Source organism: Diabrotica virgifera, chromosome 5 (genome assembly GCF_917563875.1).
Source record: "Diabrotica virgifera virgifera chromosome 5, PGI_DIABVI_V3a".
Taxonomy (NCBI): domain Eukaryota; kingdom Metazoa; phylum Arthropoda; class Insecta; order Coleoptera; family Chrysomelidae; genus Diabrotica; species Diabrotica virgifera.
Genome location: NC_065447.1, coordinates 63602667 through 63615395, shown reverse-complemented (window position 1 = coordinate 63615395; position 12729 = coordinate 63602667). Strand labels below are relative to the sequence as shown.

Below are 12729 nucleotides of genomic sequence, written 5' to 3'. Positions count from 1 at the left end.
TCTTGTCTAATGATAGAATAAATAATACCGTTGAGAGCGCACCTCCTTGTCTTACTCCATTTTTTATTTTTATTATTTCTGTTTTCTCTCTTCCGGTGTCTATGGTTTCTTGGGAATCTCGTATTGTCATTTCTATCATTCTTATAATTTTATTTGATATTTTGCTCTCTTGTAAGTCTTGGATCATTTTTCTTCTACTTAATTTGTCAAAAGCCTGGTTAAAGTCTAGGAAAAGTATATGTGCTTCTCCGTCGTACTCGTATGTTTTCTCTATCGCTTGTTTTAGTGTAATGTAAAATTTATTACGCTATTTTTCTAGCATTATTTACGTTGCTTATTTTCAAACATATTCGCAATTAATTGTTTCGGTGTTTTTTTTTTAGCCTGATGGAGGTATTGATCTTGACGCAATCGTTGGTCTTATAGGCAGTTTAAGTACAGTAAGTTATTCTTTACCTATCATACAGATCTAATATAAGAGTAAAATAATTTTTAGCAAAACGATGACGGTAGCTACGACTTTTCTGGATTAACTGAATTACTAAAAGGATTTTTTGGAGTAAGTCTAATTAATCTGATCTATTTGACAATATCTTGGATTATTTATACTTTTAGGGAGGTGGAGATGGAGGAGGTGGTTCTGATATCGGTGCTTTCGCTGGAGGTTTATTAGGTGCCATCATAAAAGGAATTGCAAACCCACCTGGTGGTGTAAGTAAAATAGAATAAAAATCCTATATTATACCTATTCGTAAAGTGCTTACATTAAGTTTCCACACCAGAATTTTAAAATGACAAAAACCTGGTAAGTCAAGTTTTGCAAATATTACAGGAGGGAAAAACCGATTAGTCGATAGTTGTATTTATACGGTACACCGAATGAAATATTTAAGTACTTTTTGGTGTCATATAGCGTCCTAATTTTATCAGGGGTTTGTCTAATTCTTGCGGTATGTCAGTCGATAACAACAGTAACCAATATTTTAAATGGTTTGTTGGTTTTTATCTTTATTCTACGCTTGGTTGAAGATTTCCGTGATTTTTGTAGATTTGAACTATTTCACGTTTATTCCTAAAAACTTAAAAGTTTGCACTGTAAATTTGATGAGTAACTGGCATACAGTCATGGAAACTGTCGACCAACATTACTAAGAAAATATTATCGGATGTAGAATTAGATAAAGTACTTACGGTAGGGGAGCCCAAGCGGGGATTTTTGCAGTTACTTGAGCGCGTCAGATTATTATATGGGGAGAAACCTGGTACCCTGCAGATGTACCTCTTCCATATATTTGCTCTTAACACAGGGAAGTTCGTTAAGGTGGCCCGAAAAAAAAGTCTATCATTAAAAATACTCGAAATTGTCAGATTAAGATAAGGTAAGTTAAGTACATGCAAAACAGTGTATATTTCAATTGAGTCAATATTGAGTCAAAAAGTGGGAATGGAAATGGGTGAGTTAAAAAGTTTCACAAAAAAAAGCGAATATTTCGCGAAATGAACGTCTGATCGGAAAACTAAAAAATACGTCTTCAATATTTTTTAAAGATATATCGAAGGTACTAAACATGACTCCTCACGCAGAGGGGTGGAGGGTAAATTTAAAATTTTAAATACAAACCCCGCGATATTTTGCAAAATGAACATCAGATCAAAAAACTGCAAAATACACTTTCAAAATATTTTTGAAAAATCTATAGAATAGTACCGAACACGACTCCCCACGGAGGGGGTGTGGGGGGTTACTTTAAAATCTTAAATGGGACCCCCAAATTTTATTGCAGATTTGGATTCTTTACTTAAAAATAAGCAACTTTTATTCGAGACATTTTTTCGAACTATGGATAGATGGCGCTATAATAGGAAAAAACGATTGTTGGAAATTGAAAATTAAATTAAAAAATGGAAAGTCCCCACTAAAATTGAAAATTTTACTTAATTATTTTTGGTTTAAGGACCTAATAATCACAACCCATTAGGTCCCCATAACACTCGAGTGACTGCAAATTTAGCATACTTTGCTCCCCTACCATTATAACATTGCCGAAGGAAACACACTGTAGACAGAAACGCACTGTACAAAGCCATAGTAGAATTCAATATCCAAATACATTTGGTGAAATTGGTGAAAGCAACTCTCTCAACAGTCTAGTCTAGTGTAAGGTTAAAATGCATAACGGAGTATCAAGAAATTTCTAGACACAAACAGAACCCCGACAAGGAGGTAGCCTATCCTATCTTCTATTCAACATTTCCCTAGAGAGAGCTATTAGAGAATCTGTAATAACAACAACAGAAACCATTATTAATAGGAGTGTACAAATACTAGCGTATGTATATAACTTCGATATCATAGCAAGAAGAAAGGCGGATCTGGTCGAATGGTTCACGGCATTGTAAACAACAGCAAAAAGAATGTATGTAAACAACTACAGGTTAATACTACATAATAAAACTAAGTATATGAAGGTGCCAAAAAATAATCAAATAGCAACACCCGAAGATCTAACGGTTGAAACAGACTTTCTAGGGGAGTGCAATTAGAACGAAAATACGCATTTTTTCGGAAAAATTCAAACAAGCTTATATTTTTCTAAAACTTTTTTTGCTAGTTTATATACATGTTAAAGTAAAAAGTTCTACTCGCAGATTTGGCCCCTAATTGTTTATTAATTGTTTAAATAATAACAATTGTTTTGTATAAATAATTTTAAAAATATCGCTAAATTCATCATTTTACTTTGATCAAATATGTTTCTACTTTGTTTTTGATTATGCTGAATCCGAATATGGCATTGCAATTTAAAAATTCTTATACAGAAGCTCTTATACAGTGTGTCTGCGTAGCTAGGAGCCACATGGAAAACTTTTTTATTATCAATTTTACGAATAAAATTTAATCTTAATAAAATGCTCCGGATAGTCAAAAATCAAAAACTCAACCATCAGATATCAAATTTTATCAATTTTATACGAGTTATGTCAAAAATATGAATTTCGTTAAAGAGTAAAGTACCTTTACATTCCAGAATATCAAAAAATGCTATTATGAAAAGTTGTTTGAAATCAGAAACTATGTCTACATATACAAATACATCATTCTCATCGAAAAAAAATTTCAATTTTTTCTCAAATTAGGGATACTCATTATAATTTTATTTCAATTATGATAACTATTTTATTATCACTTTTACGAAAAAAGTTATTCCTCATAAAATGCTCTTCCTGGTCTAAAATCTAAGATACAACTATCAGATATCAAACTTTTTAATTATATACGAGGTATGTAAAAAATATGAATTTTTCTTAAGAGTTAAGTGCCTTTATTATTCACAATATTTTAATTGGAAGGATGTAATTGAAGACCAAAACAAATTTTTTAATTCCAAACAACTTTTCTTAATAACAATTTTTAATATTGTGAAATGTAAAGGTACTTTACTCTTGAGTGAAATTCATATTTTTTGACATACCTCGTATTAAATTAATTAAATTTGATATTTGATGATTGCATCTTAGATTATATACGATGCAAAGTATTTTATAAAGAATAACTTTTTTTCGTAAACTGGTTATAAAAAAGTTATCAATAGGTTCCAAGTTACGCAGACATACTGTATAAGATCTAAAAAATTTTTTTTTTTGCTGAACATTTATTATTGTTGAAGCTTGTTATTAAATGTATGTTTTACAGAAAAAAGTTTTGATCACTTTGTATAAACATTCTTTTAGCTGGTAATTTTCGTTTTTTGTATTACATTTTTGTTATCTTTCTTAATTTTCTTAAAAAGAAATAGTTTATTTCATTTCTAAAGTAAAATAATTCAGTGTATTTTAAAGAAAACATCCTAAGCTTTAAAAAACCACTTAAAAAAACTGTAATAAATCTGTTAAAACTTGAGTAATACCGTCTTAAAATGGTGGTAATTCTATAAAACTACGATGATTTCAAAAATTACATTTTTGGAGACGTCATATCATTTGAACTAAATGTTTGAGATTTTTTTTGAATGAAACATCATTTAGCAAGATGCTTGAAAGGTAAGTTATACAAAACTGAGAGTTTTATAAGGAAAATTGTATTAGGTACACATTTTTAAATCATTTTTAAACAAAATTCATGTAAAGCACATTTTCCGCCCACACCGTACTTATGGCCATACATTTTATTTCTTTCTATTATAACCGTAATATAGCTTAATTATTCTTCTTTCATGTTCAATTTGTAAAATTTCATTTGATCTATTAGTTAAAGAATTACATGAAAATAACTCAACCGTGCACTTCGCCGTACGTTAGTTTACAGTACGCCAATGTTTATGAGAAGGGTGACTTTAACGTTATAGATAAAAAATTATAAAAGATACAGATTTTATTTTAGAAAATTCTCTATATAAGATTTTTTTTGTAAAATTTTCTGAATTTTTCGATGGTCAAGTCAGTTTTTTTTTCTAAAATTTATATTTTCGTCGGTATTTAAAAAAACATCTAATTTCGTAGTTCATTTGTTTACTAAAAAATGAAGCATCCACTTCTCGAGTAGAACTTTTTGATATGTTGCTTATTAAACATTTTTTAATGAAATTACAAAAAATTCTACCTTGTTTGATTTTTTCCGAAGTGAAAATCTATATGCACTCCCCTATTCTAAGGAATAAGAGAGTTCATATATCTATACTAAATTTACAATCAAGATACAGTAGAAATAAACAAACCAAGATACGTTAAATGCTACTAGAAACACTCCCGAATCATAATTTACAATGTATAAACTTTGGTAATCACGATTTGGGATTTACAATGTATATACATTGTAAATTATGATTCGGGAGTGATCCTGGTATAACGTGACTTGGTTTGTTTATTTCTACTGGATCTTGATTGTAAATTTAGATTAGGCTATAAATCAACCAAGGTAATGCAGTAACTGCAGAAATTAACAGACGTTTATATCTAGCAAACAGAAGCAAAAGCAACTTTTAACATCAATTATAGTCACAAATAGAACCAAAATATTGATATACAGAACTGTAATCAAGCCCGTACTCGCTTACGCATCAGAAACAAAAATTACAAAAAAGTGATCAATAATGTTTAGGCTGTTTTCAACGTAAAATCCTCTGACATATTTGTTCCGTGGTGGTTTACGGAATCAATCAAATGAAATTAAAATAAATGTAAAACTGTCAATAATATATTTATTTGTGTCGGTAAAATAGCGCAAATAGTAAATATTTCTCGAAAGAGGGTTTGTTATTATTTGCGAGTGGGGTGGTGTGACTGCACCGGGTGAGCGCTGTGACTATACTGAACGAGACCACAAACACTTTAATCTGTCTGGTGTTCTACCATATGGCCAGATAGGCAACAATTTATTAGATCTGGCGTTTTAAAAGCTGAAAACATTTCTGTGGTTTTTAAGAAGTTGACATAAAGAAAGTGGCTAATCTGATACCGTAAGCCATTAATTTTATACATTCTGGTTTTTTAATTTAGGAGCGAAAACACATGTGAATTTTAAATGACCCATATTATTTCGTTTAAAAAAGGAAAGTTAATATTTAAAATTAGCAATTAAAAAAATAGGAAAATAATAATTGAAACGTGTCGCCACATATTTATAAAAGTGTGCATGAAAACGGATTATGGCGTAGACACTATAATTTTAAGTTTTACCGCCTTTATAGTGAGTCTAGTATTGGTAGATATATCAAAATAAACAGGCTGCGGTGGCTAAGCCACTTAGAGAGAATGAATGAGGCGGAGCTGTCAAAACACATTTATCAAAAAGGGTCGCCCATGTTTCAACTGTCATCAATACGACTAACTTCACGCGTAACTTTGATACGACAATTATAAAAAAATATGCATTGAAATCCAGATCCCGTAATTTTTTAAGCGTTATAAAGTGAGTACAAAGACATACATATTTCTTTTTTTGTAATTACAGCTTCAATTTACCGTACACTTCTCGTAGACTCTGCCGATAAGGTAGAGTCGTGTTGGGGAAACCTGGCGCCGGCGTTATCGAAATGCCTCCCACTTTTTCAGGTAAATATTTTCATACATGAAATGCCTCCCAGGTACAATCGAAATGCCTCCGGTTTGTTAAACATTTAGTCTGATATTTTGTCTACTTAATCTCTGTATAATGAGACAATGTTGCCAATTAATAATTTAAATAGGTACTAAAATGTACATAAAATATGGTAACATAAATATTTCACAGTATGACATATTTCATTTAGAAAAGAAACTTGTTCCGACAATCTAATAGCCAGCTTTTCTAGGTAATTCCAATTCCGATTCTTATCTCTTCTTAACGATTCCATAAATAGGTACTTTTACCTTAATCTTTTTGTTTGTTTATATTGTACTAAATATGTACTAATGTACTAAAAAACCTGCAAAGCATTTGTGAAAACACAGGGATGTGAAAATACGATAATATTGAATCAATATTAGATCATAACCACGAGAAGTTGTCTGCCGAAGTTTACAATAGAAAAGCCGTAAGCAATCCAATAAAAAGAGCAGCCGTGGAAGATCTCAGTGAAAAACCAATGAAGCTCATCTGTAAAGAACTTAAGAAGAAAAATATAGAGACATTTACTATCAATGATATCAATAAGGTGAGACAAAATTTATATTATGCTAGAACCACTAATTCTTTAATTAAACTTCCAAAAAATATATCTGAATTTCATCAAGCTGTTGATTAATCTTCTATTATTAAACGCTTTTATTTAGTTCAATAGTTTGCGTCAAATATTCTGACGTTAATTTGACTGCCTTTTCTCCAATGCAAATGAATGAAAATTTGCAGACATATGCATTCGCGGGAACAATACACGAATAGTCATTAAACAGTTTTTTATGTTTAATAATTGTTTAAATAAAAAAAATACGATTTTAATGGAAAATGCTCAAATTCTCTTGTTTTTTACAATGTAAAAACTTGAAACTTTTACGGATTGCAGCTAATGATATGAACTACATATACATAATTTCACTTTATACGTTAATTGTTTACGATATGCTTCATAAATAAACAATAAAGTTTCAAATTTTTGCCGATTCCGACTACTTTTCATGTTAGTATATCATATGTTTTATACATATTTTAATAAACGTGACGATATATTTTAATGTTTGAAAAGTGTAAGCCTAAAAAGTAAAATATAAAAAAAATTTTTAGGAAACGCTTTTTTTAGTTACGAGTGACTAAAATTAAAAATATAAAAAAATCAACTAAAAGCCAAAAATAAAAAAAATTGAAAAAATCCAACACATTCGTTAAAGAAAAGCGTGGGGCGAAAACCGTTTATTCGATGAAGATGCGCCACTCTTTTCTTTGACGAATGTGTTAGATTTTTTCAATTTTTTTTTATTTTTTGCTTTTTAGTTGATTTTTTATATTTATAATTTTAGTCACTCGTAACTAAAGAAAAGCGTTTCCTAAAAAATTTTTTTTTATATTTTTTTATTACAAATAGAAATGAAAATTATATAATTAAAAATGACAAAGATAATCATATGGTTATATTAACATGCTTTTCAAATCTTCGTTTTCTTTCGACTGTTTCCAATTGGTACGTTGACGGAACTTTTGAATACTGTCCTCGTTCTTTCACTCAATTGTTTAGTATACATGGCTTGAAAAATGGACATTATATTCCTCTTGTCTTTTGTTTACTTCGAGATAAAAAGACGTCTTCATATTACACCCATACCTCGCTTTACGGCCTAGATACGTTCCACGAAACATGGCCGCAAAGCGAAATGCCGTATAACGAATTATTTATTCAATTATTCTAATACAAATTCATAAAAATTTAATGGGATCGGTTCCAAATTTGTTAAATATGTTACATGATTTGTCGTTAAAAATGCATTTTATCTGTTTATTTTATTTAAACTAAAAATACATACGAAAAAGCACATACACTGGTATATAAAATAATAATAAATTCCAAAAACCAAAAATAATCTACAAACTCCAATCTTTCTTGTTGTACCTCCATATAACGGGTAAATGCTTTTTATTTAGTCCTGTAATAAGCCTTGGATTTTTGGACAAATTACAAGTAGTGGTTTTAGCTTAAAATCACCAGTGGCATTTGCACCAAGTAGCAAAATTAATCGTTCTTTAGACCATTTATAACAAGGCGCGGATTTTTCAGTTTTTGAAATGTACATGCGATCAGACATTTGCTTCCAACAAAGTCCTGTTTTGTCTACGTTAAACACTTGTTCAGGTTTATAACCACCTTTTTCTATAATTCACTTTAAAATGTTAAGATATTCCTTAGATGCGGCCTCATCTCATTTTATTTTCAAATTATGCATAAACAAGTGGAAATAGAAAAGAGTGTGCATCGAGACTGCGTTTGCTCGAGAATGACAACATGTGGCCGTTCGTTATAGCGAAACATTTTAGACCGTAAATCGAAACCGTGCTGTAATTGAACCAGGCCCTTATAACGAAATGCCGTATACAGAGCGGCCGTATAGCGAGGTATGGGTGTATCTCGCTTTTAAATATATCATAGAAGAACGTTTTACAATTAATTGTCCTCTATCCTCTAAAGTAACAACTTCAGACTTTGAAATTTCCATTTATAATGGTATTCGTATAGCATTCCCTGAAGCAGATCTTCATGGATGTCGTTTTCATTTGGGACGGGCATGGTATAGAAAGGTTCAAGCACTGGGATTAGCTCCAGAATACCAGAAAAAAGGTGTTAACTCAACCGAAATTACGCATTTTCTTATTTATATTTTTGGTCTTTCATTCTTATATCCTGAATTTCTTAGCGATTTTTTTGCTATAAATTTGGCAGAAATTAAACCAGTCGATGAAAGAGTCACCCAATTTTGTGATTATCTTGTTGATAATTACATATCTGAAAATTCAACATTTCCTCCACATCTTTGGGCTGAGCACTCTTCATCCTTACAAAGAACCACAAACCCATGCGAAAGTGTTCATTCCAAGTATAATTCTTCTTTCTACTGCCCTCATCCCAACATTAATAATTTTATTTATATAATTTTACAGTTTCAAATAAATACCTATATTAAAATGAATTCTGTTTCGAGACCAAAAAAAATGTTGCCGAAAGTAAAGCAAAAATAAATTTTCTAAATGAAAAAATTTTAGAATTAAGAGAATGTAAAATAAATAGATTAGAATTTGTCAAAGTAGTATCATATAAATTTAGGAAAAATATTTTGTAATTTTATATTTCTATACACATTTTGTAATATTTTCCAAATAAGTTTTTTGTGATGTTATTTTTAATAAATCTATAAAATATGTACTTATTATGTTTTTGTATTTTCTGTTATAGTTATTAAGGTACCAAGAGTATTATAAGGATAATAACGCTTGAGGTCAATGGTGTATATACCGAGGGCCTTTGGTCCGAGGTATATACGTTGACCTAAAGCATTATTATCTATAATACCCGCGGTGCCTTTAACGTTTAATGTCCGACTAAATTATTTTTTATATGCAAAAAATTTGAGTGAATTTTGAATTAATTAATTTTAAAATAAGTACATTTACCAGCAATAGTCGTAACGTAATTTTGGTAACCATAGTTTTACTTAGGTTGTTATTTGTCAACTTGACAGTATTTAACTAGCCATTTAAATTTACTGCCCTATGGCGCTAGGGCGTTGTTTTTAAACATAACGCCCTAGGGCATTATATCATACTTAACTGACTTCGAAATCATGTCATTATTTGTCAAATGATATACCAGTCGTACATTAAATTATTAATGTCCGACTGGTTTATTATTTGACAAATAATGACATTATTGAGAAGTCTATTAAGTACGATATAACGCCCAAGAGCGTGTTATTGAAAAATAACGCCCTAGGGCTTATTAAATTTAAATAACGAGTTAAATACTGTGAAGTTGACAAATAAAACTCTAAGTTAAACTATGGTTACCACAATTACGTTACGACTATTTCTGGTAAATGTACTTACAGTAAAACCTCCGTTAACCGAAATAATTGGGGGAAGGCCTTTTCGGATAACAAGAATTTCGGTTAAAAATAACATTATTTTTTGTATTCTTCTTGTATCAAGCTACATAGTATTCTTGGTCAAAGTTGGTATTAAAAAACACTATGAGGTGATTTCGTAATGTGTTGTATATTTAATTGCGTTCTTTAGTTGTATGAAAGCATTGTTGAGGATGTTGACAAATTAACATCGAATTGTTTCCATTTTTCGATAAAAATTTACTTTTTATTGACGAAATTATTGAAACTGTCCGTCGTTTCGGTTAAACGATGTTTCGATTAAAAAGGTTTCGGTTAACGGATGTTATACTGTATTTAAAAACTAATTAATTCAAAATTCATGCAAATTTTTTGCATATAAAGAATAATTTAGTCGGACATTAAACGTTGAAGGCACCACGTGTATTATAATAATAACGCTTTCGGTCAACGTATATACCTCGGGCCGAAGGCACTCGGTCTATACACCTTTGACCTCAAGCGTTATTATCCTTATAATACCCTTGGTACCTTAATAACTATAATAACAAAAAATAATGGTTGTTATAAAATATATTATAATGGTTAGAAAACTAATTGTATATTATGTATAAGTAGTTAGTTGAAATTTATAAATACCGCCTAGTGTGAATAATGTTTAATACATAAAGGTTGAAAATTAAATAACAAAATACCAATTTTGCCAAAAATTTACAAAGGGACGAAGATGTGGCAACGTTTCACCTTCACATAAAGATTGGAAGCATGTAATTTATTTAAAGCTTGGGAGGCAATTCATATGTGACCATTTTAGCGACAGGTAAGATACCCTTTTTCGGGAGGCATTTCATATGCGGCCCCTGGCGCGCCCTATCAACAAAGACCGGATTAAATTATAGGTTTCTACCGATATTTTCCTATCTCTACTAGTTTCATCTCTTTTTATTTCACAACGTATTATGTTTTTCATCTTTTGCGTTAATTTGCCAGTTATTAGCACGCTCATCACTGTATTATTATCAAATATTTTTGATAACTGTGTCAAAATTATGCATAATTGATTTTGATGAGAAATTGATATTTCCAATATGTTGATACGATAATCATTGATGGTTCATAAATCACAGCAATACATATTTTTTAATATATTTGGTGTGAAATATTTATTTATCAGTTTACGTTACCATATTAGGAAATTTTCTTACGAAATTTTTTATATAAAAACCACCTTTCGCCTATGCAGACTATTATGCGTTTAACGATATATTAATAAAAATTTAGAAATCGGACTTGTTAGATTACATATATTTGCATATTTATGTGTTAACTAAATTAACTAAACTATTAGCATTACTTAAGTCAAAATGTTTTAAACGGATTCGTATCTTAATTTAAATATACTTAATTGTCACAATAAGTCCCTGTGAATATTCAGGATATCCTTAAATTCTTAAAGATTGCTATTTTATATTGAATGTGATTTAGTAATTATAAAGTTAAATTTTAAGCATTTAATGCTAATAATTATTAATATTAATTGTTGTGATTTGGCGGTTTTATAATAGTTATTTATGATATAAGTGTTAACAGTACACGTTTAAGGCACGCATGTGAAAGTTTGCAGAATGAGCGATAGCTAGTTCTGCAATTCACATGAGTGTCTTAAAAATGTACTTTTTAACACGTATATCATACAATATTTTTTCTACAAACGTAATTTCAGGACAATATTTACAAAAACTTTTACTTGAACTTGACTGACATTCCATTTTTATATTTTTTTGACATTACGTCAAAATTGTCTATACGGCCAATACGAACGGCAGTGCCTTAAAAATATTTTAAAGCACTAGTGCCTTAAAGTAGCATTTTTAACGCTCGTATGGAGTGCTAAAAATTGCATTTTTAACACGGTTGTAGAAAAATATATTTAATTTTAAAAACAGATTAATAGTCGAGGAAATAAAGCATTTTGGCTCGCAATATTTTCGTCCAGCATGGATTTACTTGAAATTTTCACAGAAGGTAGGGAATAGTCCAAGGATCATTTTCTATATCATGTTGCTGTACGCTAAAACCTTGGGGGTAGTTGCCACCCCATCTCGGGGGTTTGAATTTTTTATTACAGTTTAACCATGTAAATCGATGTAAAAACTAATTTTAAGAAAAAAATGTTTTTTTAAATTTTCTTCGCAAAACTAATATTTTTCGAATTATTCTTGGTTGAAAGTAACAGTTTTTCGACGGAAAAATCTACTTTTTAGAAGGTTTTTTGAGAATAACTCGAAAAACATGCATTTAATCAAGAAAACTGTAGATGTCAAAATTGTATCATTTAGTAACACAAACGAAACTCTTCTTCTATAATATTTTTACGACTAATACAAACCGAGATACGGCATATTAAAGGTTAGCTTTTTTCGTCAAATGCGTAATTTGAAATAATCAAAGCCAAATAACGGGAAAACTTTGCATTTTTCCAGGAAAACTTATATGACGTTTTTTCAAGCATACAATAAGTTCTTTCAAAAAAAAAATAATAAAAAGTCGGTACCTATTTTTTTCTACGAAAAAACAGTGAAAACGACCCCCTACCTACGCTTGTGACTAAAAATTTTTCTTCGCCTTTCTGCAATTCCTTTTATATTTATATTATCAATACATCCAAAAAGTTTGACTCATCTAAAAGGCCTAATTTTAGAAAAATTG

General features: G+C 30.0%; 1 protein-coding gene across 1 annotated transcript in view; it reads left to right on the top strand.

The window, feature by feature from the left end:
- Nucleotides 1–12729, top strand: part of LOC126885370 (DNA ligase 1-like) — a 55311-nt gene that overhangs the window by 34210 nt on the left and 8372 nt on the right. Inside the window, exons 5-7 of the mRNA XM_050651929.1 lie at nucleotides 384–440; nucleotides 497–559; nucleotides 616–711. Coding sequence (XP_050507886.1) covers nucleotides 384–440; nucleotides 497–559; nucleotides 616–711 — 216 coding nt within the window. The remainder of the gene's footprint in view (nucleotides 1–383; nucleotides 441–496; nucleotides 560–615; nucleotides 712–12729) is intronic.